This window comes from Balaenoptera ricei, chromosome 17, assembly GCF_028023285.1.
Source record: "Balaenoptera ricei isolate mBalRic1 chromosome 17, mBalRic1.hap2, whole genome shotgun sequence".
In the NCBI taxonomy this organism is placed as follows: Eukaryota; Metazoa; Chordata; class Mammalia; order Artiodactyla; family Balaenopteridae; genus Balaenoptera; species Balaenoptera ricei.
The window spans coordinates 45,884,105-45,905,280 of record NC_082655.1 but is presented as its reverse complement, the minus strand read 5'-3'; the positions used below and the strand labels follow the sequence as shown (position 1 = coordinate 45,905,280).

General features: G+C 35.7%; 1 protein-coding gene across 1 annotated transcript in view; it reads right to left on the bottom strand.

The window, feature by feature from the left end:
* PIP4P2 (phosphatidylinositol-4,5-bisphosphate 4-phosphatase 2) overlaps positions 1-21,176 on the bottom strand; it is an 86,853-nt gene that overhangs the window by 52,656 nt on the left and 13,021 nt on the right. The window contains exon 2 of the mRNA XM_059901797.1: positions 12,438-12,586. Coding sequence (XP_059757780.1) covers positions 12,438-12,586 — 149 coding nt within the window. The remainder of the gene's footprint in view (positions 1-12,437; positions 12,587-21,176) is intronic.

Below are 21,176 nucleotides of genomic sequence, written 5' to 3'. Positions count from 1 at the left end.
TGGATTGGAAGAATCAACATTGTGAAAATGAGTATACTACCCAAAGCAATCTACAGATTCAATGCAATCCCTATCAAACTACCAATGGCATTTTTTACGGAGCTAGAACAAATCATCTTAAAATTTGTATGGAGACACAAAAGACCCCGAATAGCCAAAGCAGTCTTGAGGGAAAAAAATGGAGCTGGAGGAATCAGACTCCCTGACTTCAGACTATACTACAAAGCTACAGTAATCAAGACAATATGGTACTGGCACAAAAACAGAAACATAGATGAATGGAACAAGATAGAAAGCCCAGAGATTAACCCACGTACCTATGGTCAACTAATCTATGACAAAGGAGGCAAAGATATACAATGGAGAAAAGACAGTCTCTTCAATAAGTGGTGCTGGGAAAACTGGACAGCTACATGTAAAAGAATGAAATTAGAATACTCCCTAACACCATACACAAAAATAAACTCAAAATGGATTAGAGACCTAAATATAAGACTGGACACTATAAAACTCTTAGAGGAAAACATAGGAAGAACACTCTTTGACATAAATCACAGCAAGATCTTTTTTGATCCACCTCCTAGAGTAATGGAAATAAAAACAAAAATAAACAAGTGGGACCTAATGAAACTTCAAAGCTTTTGCACAGCAAAGGAAACCATAAACAAGACGAAAAGACAACCCTCAGAATGGGAGAAAATATTTGCAAACGAATCAACAGACAAAGGATTAATCTCCAAAATATATAAACAGCTCATTCAGCTCAATATTAAAGAAACAAACCCTCCAATCCAAAAATGGGCAGAAGACCTAAATAGACATTTCTCCAAAGAAGACATACAGATGGCCACGAAGCACATGAAAAGATGCTCAACATCACTAATTATTAGAGAAATGCAAATCAAAACTACAATGAGGTATCACCTCACTCCAGTTAGAATGGGCATCATCAGAAAATCTACAAACAACAAATGCTGGAGAGGGTGTGGTGAAAAGGGAACCCTCTTGCACTGTTGGTGGGAATGTAAATTGATACAGCCACTATGGAGAACAATATGGAGGTTCCTTAAAAAACTAAAAATAGAATTACCATATGACCGAGCAATCCCACTACTGGGCATATACCCAGGGAAAACCGTAATTCAAAAAGACACATGCACCCGAATGTTCATTGCAGCACTATTTACAATAGCCAGGTCATGGAAGCAACCTAAATGCCCATCAACAGACGAATGGATAAAGAAGATGTGGTACATATATACAATGGAATATTACTCAGCCATAAAAAGGAACGAAATTGAGTCATTTGTTGAGACGTGGATGGATCTAGAGACTGTCATACAGAGTGAAGTAAGTCAGAAAGAGAAAAACAAATATCGTATATTAATGCATGTATGCGGAACCTAGAAAAATGGTACAGATGAGCCAGTTTGCAGGGCAGAAGTTGAGACACAGATGTAGAGAATGGACATATGGACACCAAGGGGGGAAAACTGCGGTGGGGTGGGGATGGTGGTGTGCTGAATTGGGCGATTGGGATTGACATGTATACACTGATGTGTATAAAACTGATGCCTAATAAGAACCTGCAGTATAAAAAAACAAACAAAACAACTAATACTAAACTTTCATTGGGTTATTTGTATGGAAATATGTTAATATAAATGTTTCAGACATCACATGAAATTTCTAAAAATCTTATATTTGTATTTGTATGGAAATATGTATGGAAATATGTTAATATAAATGTTTCAGACATTACATGAAATTTCTAAAAATCATATTTGTATTTGTATGGAAATATGTATGGGAATATGTTAATATAAATGTTTCAGACATTACATGAAATTACTAAAAATCTTATATTTGTACTTGTATGGAAATATGTATGGAAATATGTTAATATAAATGTTTCAGACATTACATGAAATTTCTAAAAATCTTATATGTTCTGGTATAATGTTATAAGTAATAATCCTAGTTATTACTTTAAAATGTATATCTCAGAAATAACTAATTTTCTTGTCAACTGCATTATTATGAACTGTCATCAAATCTTTAACTGTGGTCATTGTTAAGTCTTTTGTCATTTACAGACAGTTCTGGGTGTACTCTGATGATTTTGCAAATATGTTCCTATAAAAGGGTTTCATCTTCAAGAAATACATGGAAAAGACTCTGACAAGTACAGGTTTCTGGTAACGGACTGTACTGCTGAACTGAATGAATAAGCATTTTCAGAACTCTAATGAAAAACTGATGAACTCATAAAAGTGCTAACAAAAGATCAAGACGAAAAAAAAAAATTAATTACATGGGACTGAGTGAACTGATGAGGATGAGTATAATTTTTGTGACTTTCTGTCTGAATTTAAAAAAAAAAAAAAAAAAATTCCACAAGGACTCAGAGGCAAAGAATATACAAATCAATTTTCACTGCAAAGTAAAGGAGCTGTTACAGTGGAGGATTACTGGACTGAATGTCAATACTATGACATAGTATGAGTGTGTTTCATGTTTGGTAATTGCAATCATTGTTGCTTTTGTTGTGGTCATCCATGTACAATGCTTGGTGTCAGTCGATTTATCTCTTGTAAAAATAAAATACAATGTGTGTGTGAAAAAAAAAAAAAAAAAAAAAAAAGACACATGCACCCGATTGTTCATTGCAGCACTATTTACAATAGCCAGGTCATGGAAGCAACCTAAATGCCCATCAACAGACGAATGGATAAAGAAGTTGTGGTACATATATACAATGGAATATTACTCAGCCATAAAAAGGAATGAAATTGAGTCATTTGTTGAGACGTGGATGGATCTAGAGACTGTCATACAGAGTGAAGTAAGTCAAAAAGAGAAAAACAAATATCGTATATTAACGCATGTATGTGGAACCTAGAAAAATGGTACAGATGAGCCGGTTTGCAGGGCAGAAGTTGAGACACAGACGTAGAGAACAGACATATGGACACCAAGGGGGGAAAACTGCAGTGGGGTGGGGATGGTGGTGTGCTGAATTGGGCGATTGGGATTGACATGTATACACTGATGTGTATAAAATTGATGCCTAATAAGAACCTGCAATATAAAAAAAAACAAACAAAACAAAAAAAATAAAATAAAATAAAATAAAGTGTATACGTTTTAAATTATAAAAAAAAAAAAGAACATATATATTGATAATTACCTAAAATGTAAACAGATTAAATGCTCCAACCAAAAGACATTCACTGCCTGAATGGATAAAAAACAAGACCCATATATATGTTGTCTACAACAGAGACCCACTTCAGATCTAGGGACAAATACAGACTGAAAGTGAGGGGATGGCAAAAGGTATTCCATGCAAATGGAAATCAAAAGAAAGATGGAGTAGCAGTACTCACATCAGACAAAATTAGACTTTAAAATAAAGACTGCTACAAGAGACAAAGAAGGACACTACATAATGATCAAGGGATCATTGTAAGAAGAAGATATAACAATTTAAAATATATATTCACCTAATACAGGAGCACCTCAATATATAAGACATATGCTAACAGCCATAAAAGGAGAAATTGACAGTAATACAATAATAGTGGGAGACTTAAACACCCCAGTTTCATCAATGGACAGCTCATCCAGAAAGAAAATCAATAAAGAAACACAGGCCTTAAATGACACATTAGACCAGATGCACTAATTGATATCTATAGAGCATTCCATCCAAAAACAGCAGAACACATTCTTTTCAAGTGCACATGGAACATTCCGCAGGATAGATCAAATGCTGGGCCACAAAGCAAGACTTGGTAAAGTTAAGAAAATTGAAATCATATCAAGCCTCTTTTCCAACCACAACACTATGAGATTAGAAATCAACTACAAGAAAAATACTGCAGAAACCACAAATACATGGAGGCTAAACAATAGGCTACTAAACAACCAATGGATCACTGACGAAAAAAAGAAGAAATCAAAAAATACCTAGAGATAAATGAAAACGAAGACACAATGATCTAAAATCTATGGGATGCAACAAAAGCAGTTCTAAGAGGGAAGTTTATAGAGATACAAGCTTATCTCAGGAAAAATCTCAAACAAACAACCTAACCTTACACTTAAAGCAACTAGAGAAAGAACAAACAAAACCCATAGTTAGTAGAGGAAAGAAATCAAAGAGATCAGAGCAGAAATAAATGAAATAGAGATGAAGAAAACAATAGAAAAGATCAATGAAACTAAAATCTGATTCTTTGAAAAGATAAATAAAATTGATAAACCTTTAGCCAGACTCATCAAGTAAAGAAGGAAGAGAGGCCAAATCAATAAAATTAGAAATGAAAAACAGAAGTTACAATGGACACCACAGAAATACAAAGGACCGTAAGAGACTAGTACAAGCAATTATATGCCAAGAAAATGGAAACTTAGAAGAAACAGACACATTCTTAGAAAGGTACAATCTTCCAAGACTGAACCCGCAAGAAATAGAAAATATAAACAGACCAATTACAACTACTGAGATTGAATCTGTGATTTAAAAACTCCCAACAGACAAAAGTCCAGGACCAGATGGCTTCACAGGCAAATTATATCAAACATTTACAGAAAAGTTAACACTATCCTTCTGAAACTGTTCCAAAAAACTGCAGAGGAAAGAACACTTCCAAACATTCTATGATGCCACCATCACCCTGATACCAAAACCAGACAAAGATACCACAAAAAAAGAAAATTACCCGCCAATATCACTGATGAACTTAGACACAAAAATTCTTAACAAAATACTAGCAAACTGAATCCAACAATACATTTAAAGGATCATACCCCATGATCAAGTGGGATTTATCCCAGGGATGCAGGGATTTTGAATACACACAAATCAATCACTGTGATACACCACATGAACAAATTGAAGAATAAAAACCATATGATCATCTCAATAGATGCAGAAAAAGCTTTAGACAAAATTCAACACCCAGTTGTGATAAAAACTCTCCAGAAAGTGGGCACAGAGGAAACATACCTCAACATAATAAAGGCCAAATATGACAAACCTACAGCTAACATCATACTCAACGGTGAAAGCTGAAAGCATTTCCTCTAAGATCAGGAACAAGACAAGGATGTCCACTCTCATCAGTTTTTTTTCAATATAGTTTTGGAAGTCCTAGCCATGGCAATCAGAGAAGAAAGAGAAAGAAAATGAATCCAAATTGGAAAGGAAGAAGTAAAACTGTTACTGCAGATGACATGATACTATACAAAGAAAATCCTAGATATGCTACCAGAAAACTATCAGAGCTCATTAATGAATTCGGTGAAGTTGCAGGATACAGAATTAAAACACAGAAATCTGTTGAATTTTTAGACACTAACAATGAAAAATCAGAAAGAGAAATTAAGGAAACAATTCCATTTACCACTGCATCAAAAGGAATAAAATACCTAGGCATAAACCTATCTAAGGAGGCAAAAGACCTGTACTCTGAAAACTCTAAGATACTAAAGAAAGAAATCAAAGATGACACAAACAGATGGAAAGATATACCATGTTTTTGGATTAGAAGAATTTATATTTTCAAAATGACTATACTACCCAAAGCAATCTACAGATTCAATGAAATCCCCATCAAATTACCAATGGCATTTTTCACAAAACTAAAACAAAAAAGTTTTAAATTTGTATGGAAACACAAAAGACCCCAAATAGTCAAAGAAATCTTGAGAAAGAAAAATAGAGCTGGAGGAATCAGGCTTCCTGAATTCAGAGTATACTACAAAGCTATGGTAATCAAGACAGTATGGTACTGGCACAGAAACAGAAATTTAGATCAGTGGAACAGGATAGAAAGCCCAGAGATATACCCATGCAACCTATGGTCAATTAATCTATGACAAAGGAGGCAAGGCTATACAACGGAGGAAAGACTGTCTCTTCAATAAATGGTGCTTGGAAAACTGGACAGCTACATTTAAAAAAAAATGAAATTAGGACATTCTTTAACACCACACAGAAAAATAAACTCAAAATGGATTAAAGACCTCAATGTAACAACAGATACTATAAAACTCTTAGAGGAAAACATAGGCAGAACACTCTGACATAAATTGCAGCAATATCTTTTCTGAGCCGACTCTTAGAGTAATGGAAATAAAAACAAAAATAAATAAATGGGACCTAATTAAACTTAAAAGCTTTTGCACAGCAAAGGAAATCATAGACAAAATTAAAAGACAACCCACAGAATGGGAGAAAATATTTGCAAATGATGCAACAGACAAGGGATTAGTCTCCAAAATTTGCAAACAGCTCATGTGGCTCAATATCAAAAAACAAACAACCCAGTCAAGAAATGGGCAGAAGACCTAAATAGACATTTCTCCACAAAAGACATACAGATGGCCAAGAGGCACATGAAAAGATGCTCAACATCACTAATTACTAGAGAAATGCAAATCAAAACTACAATGAGATATCACCCCACACATGTCAGAATGGCCATCATCTAATGTAATTAATTTTTTTTATCTTGATCTTTTGTTAGCACTTTTATGAGTTCATCAGTTTTTCATTAGAGTTCTGAGAATGCTTATTCATTCAGTTCAGCAGTACAGTTATCAGAAACCTGTACTTGTCAGAGTCTTTTCTATGAATTCCTTGAAGATGAACCCCTTTTATAGGAACATATTTGCAAAAGCATCAGAGTACACCCAGAACTGTCTGTAAATGACAAAAGACTTAAAAATGACCACAGTTAAAGATTTGATGAAAGTTCATAATAGTGCAATTGACAAGGAAATTTAGTTATTTCTGAGACATACATTTTAAAGTAATAACTAGAATTATGACTTATAACATTATACCAGAACATATAAGATTTTTAGAAATTTCATGTAATGTCTGAAACATTTATATTAACATATTTCCATACAAATAACCCAATGAAAGTTTAGTATTAGTTGTTTTGTTTGTTTGTTTGTTTATACTGCAGGTTCTTATTAGTCATCAATTTTATACACATCAATGTATACATGTCAATCCCAATCGCCCAATTCAGCACACCACCATCCCCACCCCACTGCAGTTTTCCCCCCTTGGTGTCCATATGTCTGTTCTCTACGTCTGTGTCTCAACTTCTGCCCTGCAAACCGGCTCATCTGTACCATTTTTCTAGGTTCCACATACATGCGTTAATATACGATATTTGTTTTTCTCTTTTTGACTTACTTCACTCTGTATGACAGTCTCTAGATCCATCCACGTCTCAACAAATGACTCAATTTCATTCCTTTTTATGGCTGAGTAATATTCCATTGTATATATGTACCACAACTTCTTTATCCATTCATCTGTCGATGGACATTTAGGTTGCTTCCATGTCCTGGCTATTGTAAATAGTGCTGCAATGAACATTGGGGTGCATGTGTCTTTTTGAATTATGGTTTTCTCTGGGTATACGCCCAGTAGTGGGATTGCTGGATCATATGGTAAATCTATTTTTAGTTTTTAAAGGAACCTCCGTACTGTTCTCCATAGTGGCTGTATCAATTTACAGAATAGCCATCATCAAAAAGACTACAAATAATAAATGCTGGAGAAGGTGTGGAGAAAAAACCCTCCTACACTGTTAAAGGGAATGTAAATTGGTGAAGCCACTATGGAGAACAGTATGGAGATTCACTTAAAACTAAAAGTAGAGCTACCACATGATCCTGCAATCCCACCCCTGGGCATATATCCAGAGAAGACCATAATTTGGAAAGATATATGCACCCCAATGTTCATTTCAGCACTATTTACAACAGCCAAGACATGGAAGTAAACTACTTGTCCATCAGATGACAGATGAATGGATAAAGAAAATGTTGATTATTGGAATGGAATGTTACTCAGCCATTAAAAAGAATGAAATAATGCCATTTGCAGCAACATGGATGGCCCTAGAGATTATCATACTAAAGTGAATAAGTCAGACAGAGAAAGACCCATAGCATATAATATTGCTTATATGTGGAATCTAAAAGAAAAGAACTTATATACAAAATATAATTAGACCCACAGACATAGAAAACAAACTTATGGTTTCCAAAGTGGAAACGGGGATGAGGGATAAATTAGGAGTTTGGGATTAACATACACATACATACTAATCATAAAATAACCAACAAGGACCAACTATATAGCACAGGGAACTATATTCAATATTTTGTAATAACTTATAAGGTAAATGAATCCAAAAAGGAATATATATATATGTGTGTGTGTGTTTGTGTGTGTGTGTGTGTACATATGAATCACTTTGCTGTACACCTGAAACTAACACAACATTGTAAATCAACTATACTTCAATTAAAAAAAAAATTGCAAGGTGAAATTGCAAGTTCTGATGTTGAAGCTGCAGCGAGTTATTCAGAAAATCTAGCTATGCTAATTAAGAAAGGTGGCTACACTAAATATTTTCAGTGTAGATGAAAAGCCTTTTAGTGGAAGAAAATGCCATCTAGGAACTTCATAGTTAAAGAGGAGAAGTCAACGTCTAGTTTCAAAGCTTCAAAGGACAGGCTGACTCTCTTGTTAGGGGCTGATGCAGCTGGTGACTTTAAGTTGAAGCTAATGCTCATTTACCATTCTGAAAATCCTAGGGCCCTTAAAGAATTATGCTAAACTACTCTGCCACTACACTATAAATAGAGAAACAAAGTCTGGATGACAGCACATCTGTTTACAGTATGGTTTACTGAGCATTTTAAGGCCACTGTTGAGACCTACCGCTGAGAAAAAAAAATTCCTTTCAAAATATTACTGCTCATTGATAATGCACCTGGTGACCCAAGAGCTCTTATGGAGATATACAATGAGATTAATGTTTTCACGCCTGCTAACACAACATTCATTCTGCAACCCATGGATCAAGGAGTAATTTTGACTTTCAGGTTTCATTTTTTATGAAATAGATTTCATAAGGCTGCCATGGATAGTGATCCCTCTGATAGATCTGTGCAAAGTAAACTGAAAACCTTCTGGAAAGGATTCACCATTCTAGATACATTAAGAACATTCGTGATTCATGGGAAGAAGTCAAAATACCAAAATTAACAGGAGTTTGAAGAAGTTTATTCTAACCCTCACGGATGACTTTGAGGTGTTCAATTTCAGTGGAGGAAGAAAATGCAGAAGTGGTGGAAATAGCAAGAGAACTAGAATTAGAAGTGGAACCTGAAGATGTGACTGAATTGCTGCCATCTGATGATAAAACTTTAACAGATAGGAGTTGCTTTTTATGGATAAGCAAATAAAATTGGTTTCTTGACATGTAATCTATTCCTGGTGAAGATGCTGTGAAGATTGTTAAAATGACAACAAAGTATTTAGAATATTACATAAATTTAGTTGATAAAGCAGCCACAGGGTTTGAAAGGATCGACTCCAATTTTGTAAGAAGTTCTACTGTGGGTAAAATGCTACCAAACTGCATTGTGTGTTACAGAGAAATGGTTCATGAAAGGAAGAATTGATTGATGCAGTGAACTTCACTGTTGTCTTATTTTAAGTAATTACCACAGACACCCCAACCTTCAGCAAGCACCTCCATGATCAGTCAGCAGCCATCAAAAGGGAGTCAAGATGCTTCACCAGCAAAAAGATTATGACTTGCTGAAGGCTCAGATGATGGTTAACATTTTTTAGCAATAAAGTATTTTTTAATTAAGATATATCCTTTTTTTAGACATAATGCTATTGCACACTTACAGAATAGTGTAAACATAACTTTTATTTGCACTGGAAACCAAAAAATTTGTGTGACTTGCTTTATTGCAATATTTGCTTTATTGCAGTAGTCTGGAACTGACCCTGTAATGTCTCTGAGGTAGCCTGTATTTTATTCCCACCATACTTCTAGACCTCAATTCTCTCATTTGTAAAACAAGATGATTGAACTGGAAGATTTCAAGCACTGGTCCTCAGTGCCAGCCCACACCATGTCATTTCTGGTCTACAGTAAAACGATGGGGTGGGGGGCAGCAGGGGAGATGACATTGTTCATATGCATAAGTTTTAATAGCCTTACTTGGCAAAATAAGCTTACATGTTCCAGGAACTGTGCTGGGCACTTTACCTCTGTAATCCCAACAGCAGCCCTAAGAGGTAGGTATTATTACTATTATACCTCTTTACATGAAGAACCACAGTTTAGAGAAGTCCCCAAGGATATATAGCTACTAAGTGGCAGATTCAAACCCCAGTCTATTAGTTTCCAAATCTCAGACTCAATCAAGTATGCAGCCAACTAACTCCACTCTTTCTCCAGGACTTCTCAAATTTTCCACTAACTAGTCATAGATATTGCTTCTCCTTTTAACCTTAAATTCTGTGTTCTCCAAGTGTTGCTAAAATTTGTCCATATTCTTTCTCTCTCTCTCTCTCATATACAGACACACACACACAGAGACACACACACACACACACACACACACACACACAACACACACCTTACTTCCCTTCCTAATTCTATCTACTGAAGTAAAAAGGACTTTTATTAACCTTGATTTTTTTCTGTTTTGTTATGTTTTATTTCTTTCAATCTCCACAGGAATGTCCAGTTCCTGTTAAAGGTGGCTATCCAAGAGAATAGACACACTGACATCCTGTTTTAGGTGACATGAGGAGAATGAATAACAGTTAAATTGAGTAGGAAACAGTGATAGTGAACATAAGAGAATTGTTCTCTTGTGCCCTGGTCCACTATATCTGTCTATTATATCTGTTCTTTTCAACATAGAATTTCTCCAGAGAAGCTGCCAGTTGCCTAACACCTACCTCTTCATTCATAAATTTAAGATCACATTACACTTTAAACATTAGCAGGTCATATGTTACAGCATTCCTCAAAGGCTTTTTTTTTTTTCAATTTTTTCTTCCCTTGTAATGTTACTAATTCCATACAAGGCAATCTGATTAAATACTATTCATATTCTCTAGAATATTCACAATTTTTTACATGTCTTTACTTAACAGGGGTAGTAATGATATAAAAATTTCAGCACAATTTTCTTTATGTCCAAAAGTAGCTAGCTTATTTGTAGCCAAATTTTATTGACCCTATATGAACTCATCACTTCTAAGTAACCAGATTGAGGCTGCTGGCTAAATCCATAGTGACTTTGAGATTCTTGCATAATTGACCTACTCTGTTCTGTTTACTTCCACATGTAAATATAAAGCTTAAATCTCCTTTCTTTCTTCTCATTAAAGAACAAAGTTTGTATGGGTGAAGGAAGAGGTGAAAAAATTCAACACTAATGCCAAATCCAAGGAAGCCTTTAAGACACTGGTATTTTTTTTTTAAATGCTATTTGTGTCTAACAATTCTTATTTGCTTGCCAACTCTAAAAGGAGCACTAAGGAAGTTGATATTAATGAAACTTACTATTTAAGTGTTCAACTGAAAAAGAAAATAGCTAGTTTTACAGGTATCACCTATTTACACAATAAAGTTCTCTAAAAGATGTCCCTTATAGAAAAAGTATTTACAATGATATATATTGCTTCATGACTTAAGGTTTTATCTTATGATTTTTCCATAAAACATATAATAAAGCCCCCAGTATTCATCTTTCAAGGTTCTCAGAGATACAGTAATCATTGGCTGACTTTTCTTTTAGGCTTTTTCTAAAGAGGAAAAACTACAAGTACCAAAAATTAAATTAATATTTAATTTCAAGTTTTGAGACAGATTGAAATTTTTAAAATAAAGCCTAACCATGAAAGTAGAAATATATTTAATTTAACCAGTATACTCTTTACCAGTTTATTACTTAAAACTGTAAAAATCCTACTTAAAATTTAGTTGCTCTTCTCAAAGTTCAGTAAAAAAATATGCCCTTCAAATTTTTTTTGAATATTTCACTGAATTAATATCAAATCAATGGAATAATATACCAAGCTGTTAATAAACACTTCGACACAAATGTCAATAATAAATGCACAATCACGAAAGCCCAGAAAAACTATACCGCCATCCTACAGACGTAAAACAAGTTTAAATAATTTTCTACATAATAAGTACAAAGTTCACATTTGTAGTGGACTTCAGTATATTTCATTTTAGTGAAAATCAGAATGGATTTCGTTGAGATGAGGATAGACACTGAAGATAATTGTAAATAACTGTCCATGGTCAGTCTCATTTTAGAAAGTAAAGAGCCAAATGGCATTACATGTAAATTCATCATGAAATTTTCATAATGAAGTTAGCTTTAAACACCTGGAGGCATCCTTGTATGATAAAAGAGAAATAGCCAGAGGGAAGAAAGAAAGGATAAAAAAAATGGCCATTTCTGTATCCAGCCCACATCTACTTGTAAGTAACATTATTGGAATACTTTTTTAGGGAGAAGATGTCAGATAATAATTTCTGCTTTTATTAATGAATATCTCCACTTACCGTAGCTTCATTGCAAACCGTGCACTTAACCACATGCTGGTGAAGCTTGCCATCCAAATTGATGAGAGATTGGCACACGCGGCAGTTTATTACTGGAATACCACTGGCATCTGGACTGGCAATGGCTGTGTACGGAGGTGGGAGTTCCGCTAAAAAGATATTAGCCACTGAATCAGAGTCTCAGAGATATTACGGCTGGTTTCAGCAAACAAGCAATAGAAGTAAAGTAGGAAAACTATCAAAATTTCTCCTGTTCTTTATGTTTTTAAAGCTGGCCAACATAATATAGTTTCAGAGCAGAAACACATATAGGACTATATTGTGAAGTAGAGTAATTCTTAGCTCCTAAAATCCAAATCACACCTGCTTAGGTTTACACATTTTATTAACCTATACTCAAAATATCCACTCCATTTCTATGTGCAAATTCATAGAGTTTGTAATAGGAAGGTGATAATTTATGCCTAAAATAAAAATCTTACACTAATGATCTGACTCCCAAGAAATAGAAATAGTCAATGAGGACAAAGCTTTAAAATCACTTACATATATAATATACATACATTGTGTAGTTGTCGTGCTCTGTTTATACTAGAACCAGTGTAAAACTGCTGAGTATGACAAGAACAAAATAGGGTTTTGGTGGCAGTCAAGGAGAGACAAAAACGAACCCAGGAAATCTAAACATATCAACATGGAACATGTTCTAATTAGAATGGAATTATGCTAATTTCAGACAAAAAACAAGAATGAAGTAAATTTAACAATTTTTGTCTCAAACTTTCACCTAACATTAAAAATCTAGGAAATGTATCAAAGTATTTATGGGTAAAAAATATATTGTCTGGAATTTAATTTAAATACTCCAAGAAAAAAAATGGGTTAATAGATGCAACAAGAGTAGCAAAATGCCTATATTTATGAATATAAAGACACAGAAGGTCATTTTGTTCTTACTACTTTTGTGTATGTTTGAAAATTCTGAGAATACAAAGATACATACACACACACACACACACACACACACACACACACACACACACACTGCTTTTTGAGAGTCCTTAAGTCGACTGATTGGGTGATTGGGTAGAGGGTAGAAGCCCAATTTCGGAATTGTGTTCATCTACCAGAAGTATATATTTGTTACAAAAGTTAGAGAAAAAGAATCTAGATATACTATTCCAGAATGGGATTTCTAAAGGGGACTGCCTAGCCTCATTTTGTAGCTATCTTATTTACAGGCATAGGAGCCCCTTTCAAGGTAAGATATTGTCATAGGCCATCTAGAAAAGGCTACACCTCAACACATGATTGAATCCCCACTAAAGAGAACTGATAGTTCAAGGGTCACTGCTGTGACACTATAAAATACAATAACAATACCTAATCATGAAAAGAGCTATTTTGAAATAGAGATTTTTCTATCCACTGGATTAGATTCTGAACTCTATGATAGTCTGAAATGAGTTAGAGCACAACACATTATGGTATATTTAAAATCCACATATTACCACCTGGCATCCTTGGGGTATATCATGTAGATTTTTTAGACTTGCAAAGAATTAGCAACAAATGTTATCCATTCAAATATTCATAATAAACCAAATTTCTGCAGCAGCCAAGGCTCTGAAAGAGGCCACATTGAAATGACAATATGCACACATCCCTGGGAGTCTTATACCAGAACACTGTCAAACACTGAACTTAAAAAGAAGCTATAGATGTCTAAATTATAAAAATAGTTTTATAATTTATAAAACTATAAATTAGGCACATGAAAAACTGCTCAACATCACTAATTATTAGAGAAATGCAAATCAAAACTACAGTGAGGTATCACCTCACACCAGTTAGAATGGGCGTCATCAGAAAATCTACAAACAACAAATGCTGGAGAGGGTGTGGAGAAAAGGAAACCCTCTTGCACTGTTGGTGGAAATGTAAATTGATACAGCCACTATGGAGAACAGTATGGAGGTTCCTTAAAAAGCTAAAAATGGAATTACCATATGACCCAGCAATCCCACTACTGGGCATATACCCAGAGAAAACCATAATTCAAAAAGACACATGCACCCCAATGTTCAATTGCAGCACTATTTACAATAGCCAGGTCATGGAAGCAACCTAAATGCCCATCGACAGACGAATGGATAAAGAAGATGTGATACATATATACAATGGAATATTACTCAGCCAAAAAAAATTGGGTCATTTGTAGAGACATGGATGGCCATAGAGACTGCCATACAGAGTGAAGTAAGTCAGAAAGAGAAAAATACCGTATATTAATGCATATATGTGGAATCTAGAAAAATGGTACAGGTGAACCAGTTTGCAAGGCAGAAATGGAGACACAGATGTAGAGAACAAATGTATGGACACCAAGGGTGGTGGGGGTGGGATGAATTGGGAGACTGTGATTGACATATATACACTAATATGTATAAAACAGACAAGTAATAAGAATGTGCTGTATAAAAAATAATAAATGAAATTCAAAAAACAAAAAACAAACAAAAGATAGTTTTAAATCCTTGAAAGAATTTAAGGTTGATGCAGAATTACCTGTAATATATTAATCAAGAAGAAAAAACAGGTTAAAGAATCAATGTGTCAAAATACATTTGAGCCTGTGCAATTTGCAGATTATCAGATCTCAGTAAAGAAGGTATTGTTCTGGGAAAAAGCATACACACCTCACTAGAAGTTCAAGACACACTGCCTGGTGTGTAATAATAAATACTTTTTAAAATAATTATTAGCAATAGCATTATTAATAAAAGTTTCTTCTTTTGCTTTTTCCTTGAGTCATAAAGTAACATGAAGTAGGTCTCCCATTAATTCCAGGTTTCCACCTTACATAGTGTGATAGAAAAGAAATTTAAAGACAAGACAATTTCACAAAGAAAACAAGGGCATTGAGGGTGAGGGGAAGAGGCCACACATTGCAGCTACATATAAGGATGGTAAAACCCATTCACTCCAACAGGCAAAAGTTTTGCTCAATGGAATCTCCTAAAGATTTTAATGGTTGATCTTATTAGTTCTGATACATTTGAAGTGTATCAGAACAAACAAAACCTTGTGAACTTTTCCTCTAAAATTTGTACTATGTAATTTTTAACCTGTTAAAAAAGAAAAGCTTTCAATGACAAAAATATGCCAGAATCTTCTGGAGGCTTGGGAAGTGGAAGGAGGGGGAAAGAATGAGTGAGGATTAGAAGTCTAAAATGGGAGAGACTATAAGCTCCATGAGGCCAAGGTCCTGTTTGGCTTGTTCAGGACTGATACAGCACTTGTTATAGTGCTTGGTCTATGACAGATGCTCATTCAATATTTATTGAATGGATGATGGATGAATAAATGAATGAATAAGTGAATCACTGAAATTTATCAGGCTCATCTATTTCTCCTGGGAAAATGATACTGAGTATATTACCACTACTCTCCTTGAAGAGGAGCTAGGGTCCTAGCAGGGGAGCACAGCATGACTGAAAAAAAGGCTCTCTTCTATATATAGAATACCCTCTCCAAATCATGCACTGAGAGAGGGAAGTGGACAGGGGACACTGGCCTGACCCACCAGATAAGTACAATCAATCCAAGAGATCAGTAGAATGACAGATGTTGCAGCCTAACTGCTCCACTAAACAGTGCTTTCAGGCCTATAATTTCAATTTTCTGTCCATTAATTACTTTAGCACTAAACTGATTTAGATATTTCTTGTACTTTTATCCCAAGGAAACCTTGATCTACAACTCCATCTCCTCTTGTAAAGGACTTGTAATTCCAGAAATTTATTTCACTGCCAGTAAACCTGCAATAATTAGCAACTTAGATTGTTCATTTTGTCTCTTTTCACTTTAAAACAGTCAACAGATCACCTCTATTACACCTATTTTAAATTTCTGCCCTGGATAAAAAGTCCACTGTAATCTCAGAACTTGGGATCATTGGATATTAAGAGTCACAAAAGTTCTTCATTTTGGAAGAGTCTTGTTATTTAAACAATGATCATTTTCTCTATGGGGTTTGCCTAAGTGAAAAATCTTTTTTCTCCATGTGAGCAGTATTTGTTAGACCAGTAGTCCTCAAACCTGAAAAACCCCCTCAAAGTTCCAGAATTATACAGTGTTAGAAATTCAAGCAATCTTAGTCTAGTATTTAGTCTAATTTCTTCATTTTATGGAAGAGAAAACTGAAGACCAGAGATTCTGACTTCTTAGTAGACTTTTATACAGCACTTCAGCAAAGCCAAGAGCTGACTCTTCTCCCAGAGGTCACTCCATAATGACAGCTGCCTCTCTTAATGAATAATGATTTAATATAGGGAAAAGGTGTAAGGACTAATGGGGATTCTGCACAAATACTTAGACAAGAATCAGATCTGAGTTAAAGGGGATTAGGAGGAGGAGAAAGAATAGTCAGGGAAAATGAAAATTAGAATATAATATGAAGAAAGAATTAGTTCATGATAAAAAATTCACAGAAAAACTGAGACTCGTAAAAGAGACAAGACAAAATAACATAGATCACAAGGCATATATAATGGTCTTCCTTAAAACACTCAAAAGGAACCATTATTATTCTATAAACCCACAAGTGATCAAATTACACTTTCCCATCATAAACATCAACCTAATTTATCTATTTTATGCCCAAAAGCCCCTCTTTCCTGCTAATTCATCCTGGTGTAATAATCCATACTTCATTTTTTACCAGATATACCCAGATACAGCATTTTAAAGGTTGAAAATGTTTTGCTGGATAGCTCTGATCTTTATTATCTCAGTTATTCCTTTATAAATCTCTGCAGTGACAACATTTTCCAGTTTAATTTGCTTACTTCACTAATACAGCCTTTATATGCAGTCCTTCTGGCCCTTGACAAAGATGTACCAAAATTGAAAAATGACATCAGATTAAAATGAGAGATAATTTAGAACACTATGATTATAGGATGAGCAAGAAAAGTATAAAGGACCAGCCTGTGAGGAAAGCTTTGGCTTTTTCTCCTCCATAGGATTTTTGTGGAGAGTATGGTTAGGGACAGGTTGTGCTTGGCTGCTATGGGATATCTACTTCCTGTGTAAAACCTCTCCAGTCCATTTCAACACAAAGAAAGGGAAGACCACCTTCTGTTCCTCCCCTCTCTGAAACCAAAGAAATAAAACTATTCCAGGAAACTCTTGGATTCTTCTAGAACCATTATACCCTCATAAGGATCTATCTCGCTAAAGTCAGTTTGGAAGATAAATGTGCCAGCTATTAGGCTACCAACTCTCAGCTCCAAATCCACCCTTCTATGCTTTGTCATGCTGGAGCTAAAACTCTCCAAACCACATTTTTTCTTTGCCAGCTGGCTGCAGGTTATGTTTTGTTAATAGGAGGTGATAAACAGAACCTGCAAGGTTGAAGGAGGAAGAAGGGACTTGTAGCCCTTTCTTCAGGTGTACAAAATCTTTCTCCAGGACTCAGAGACATCACCACCAGTGGGCTGGTGCCTCTGAGAATTCATGTTTCAGTTATGTTCCTCTAAATTGCTAAATTTTAATAATCCTAATCTCTTCCCTTTGTTCTCACAGCCCTAGAGGTAATAGCTGCTTCCTGCATTTAATACCTATTTGATAAGTTAGTGTAATATCTTTACCTTTTAGTTACCTACTTAACAACTTTATACCGAATTAATTCTTTCTGTTATATTATATTTTTTGGTTTCTATCTTCACGTCCTAACTGTTATAAAACTCATACCAGGTGTAATCCCAGGAAACAGACCCTCAAAAATGGGACTGGAGAAATGGGTGGGTCATGCCTTGGGCTTGAATGCAGTGCTGAGCTCCTTTACCAATGAGACATGGTATGGTAGTGATTGATGGCATGCAGTGGCATCCTGGTGAATCAGATTATCTCCTGTAGATGATTGTGATATTTGAGGCTCCTTTACTTGACCATTATGGCAGTAATAATTACTGTGTGGATTGTGATATGGGGTAAAATGAGAAGCTCAGGTCTTTAAACTCTCAGCACAAGTCATGGTCAGAGAACTTCTATTGCAGCCCTAAAAATATTGCTTATTTCTAATTGTCACAGGGCTTATATTGCTGAAAATCAAACACAAAATTTAATTGTATAGATAGCTAAATTGTAAGGTCAGGGAAACCCACAGCCTTACCAAGTCTGTCATGTGAAACTTAGGACACTGATTGCAAAGAAGTGGAACTCTGAAACTTGGAATGGGGCCATCTAGTTGTACCCAAACAGAGCTGAGAATCTTACACTCCTGAGTCACTCTGAGCCTCCCCTGTGAGTGGAACACAACATTTCTTCTTATGTCTGAGAATATGAGCCTCCTTTTAATGGAAAACTGTAATAAGCTCACCTGAAGTGGTTGTCTTACAAGGAGACGACCATTTTCCTTAAGACCCATCATAAAACCCCTTGTTGCCTCAAGACCCATAAACTAGGATCAGGTCTCAACAAGCTTTAGGAGGACAAGTACAAAGTGTGACTCAGAAAGAAGTAACTAATACATCAAGAGAATTGCAATGTTTTGATAATATATATTGTCAGAAACCTGGAGAATATGTGTGGGAGTGAATCTTATGGGGGTTAAAGCAAAGAGGATGGAATATAACACTGAGTTGAGCCAAATTTAATAATCCAGGTGTACTTGACCAATGTTCTGGTTTCAATGTTTGTTTTAAATCTGGAAGTGGCTCTATCAGGTTACTTGTTGGTTTGATGAGACTTGGCCTTACATTCAATGAGGTTGAAATGTCAGAACATCCCTAGCATGATGTAGAAGAAGCAATCAAAGGTTTAAGGAGTCAGGAATGTTAGAGTGAGTTTATCATATGAAATCTGCATCCCACACCCCACTACATCCCCTGAGAGGACCCAGAGGATATGCCTTTAACTAAGGCATTGATTTATACATTATTTAGGGGAACACAAGCATTCTACTGTGGTGGCTCTCCTACATAGACCAGGCATTACAGTGCAGGATGACTCCAACTGAGATCATGGAATCCCAGAGTAACAGAGGCCAAATGGCAGCACTTAAAAGTCAAAGAAAAGGTGGGTACATTTAATGTAATGGGAAATAGTGGATATTAGAAAATTTTGATCCATAAGGACATTTGGCAGAGGCTCATTGAAATAAGCCAAAGAATGAAATGGATGGGTAACCTACACAAATGTTACTTGGTTATATATAATAGAAAAATCTAGGTCTTAAAACCAGCAACCTGACTTGAGTAGCCACAGTGATGAGTCATAGTTTTTCAACCAGTTTCCAACAAAGCCAAGTTCACAGACCCAGAGCATCTTTATTGAGGGTTTGTTGATGCCTTTGACGAATGATCCAGCGACACTACTATAAGTATATATTATAAATCTCCAAGTCTCCCCTAAAGACCTGAGATCATTTACTAGAGTGACTATTCACTGGGGAAAAAGAAAATACCCAGATATTTCAGGTATCGCTAGAAACTGGCTCGTAAATGGTGCTAATTCCTGACTCAAAACTCCAATGTGGGCGACCTGTCAGAGAAGTTATAGATGGCCATCAGGTTACACATGGAGTCTTGCCCCAGATCCACCCATAGTGGTCCCAGTAAATCTGGGTACCCACGCTGAAGTTATTTCCCCAGTTTCTGAATATATTATTGGAACAGACATTCTTGTCAACCAGCAAATACCTAAATTGGTTCTCTGGCCCATAGATTAAGGTAGGAAGGGTCACATAGAGGGTCCCTGGATCTTCTAACAAGAGCAGCTCCACATTATCTGGGAGGACTACAGAGACAGTGCTACTGTGAAAGATGTAGGAGTGGTAATAACTGTCACATCTTCATTCAACTCACTCATTTTCTAAGTTTGACTGCTGCTCCAGGGCAATTCTAGTTTTGTAACTGAAGAGATGTGATATAAGCCCCCTCTATGAGCTCTGATGACAGAGGAAGTCAAGAGGCCTTCAGCTATAATTAGGCAAAAAGCAGCAGCCAGCCAGGCCCTCTATGGTGGATTTCCAAGAGTTAGTTAGCACTCAGTCACAAGTACTTAGCATCTGTTCTGTACCAAGTACTGTACTGGATGTATGTCAGGGATACTATGGAGAAGGAGGCATACCCCAGGGCTCAAAGAGCTCACATTCTTAACATGTAGAAAGACAGTAAAACTACAAGTATAATTTGGTGTGGTAAGTGCTCTAACAAGGATGTGCACACACGGGACTTTGGGAGTATAGAGGAGGGCATATAAATCTGACTAAGGCGCAGTGTGTCAGGAGCGAGGAGTAGGGGAGGGAAGAGAAGAGTCACTCTAGCACAATTTAGCATTCAAGTACTGCAATCTTTCTATATATTTTAACCATTAACTCCTTTCTCCAAACTGCAGCTCTAGAAAAACAGCTATACCTTATTAAGTTTGGTCGTGAAATCAGCTTGGCACCAATACCAATCTACATCCTAGTGCCTCTAGTATTGCTTGTAGGAGCTTATGTGGGTTCATGGTAGACCCCAAGGCAACAACAAACTAGGTATTCTTATACAGCTGGTGATGATGAGTACTGAATTCCACTATGGGCAGTTTATCTGCTATTTTTCCCTCCCTTAGTGGTCTTAGGAATTTGGGTTGTATCAAAATGCTGCCATATAACTGAAGATACTGGCAAGAAATGCCCAGTGACCTGCCAATGACAAATTCCCTGATGACAAAAACTTCTGCTCTGTC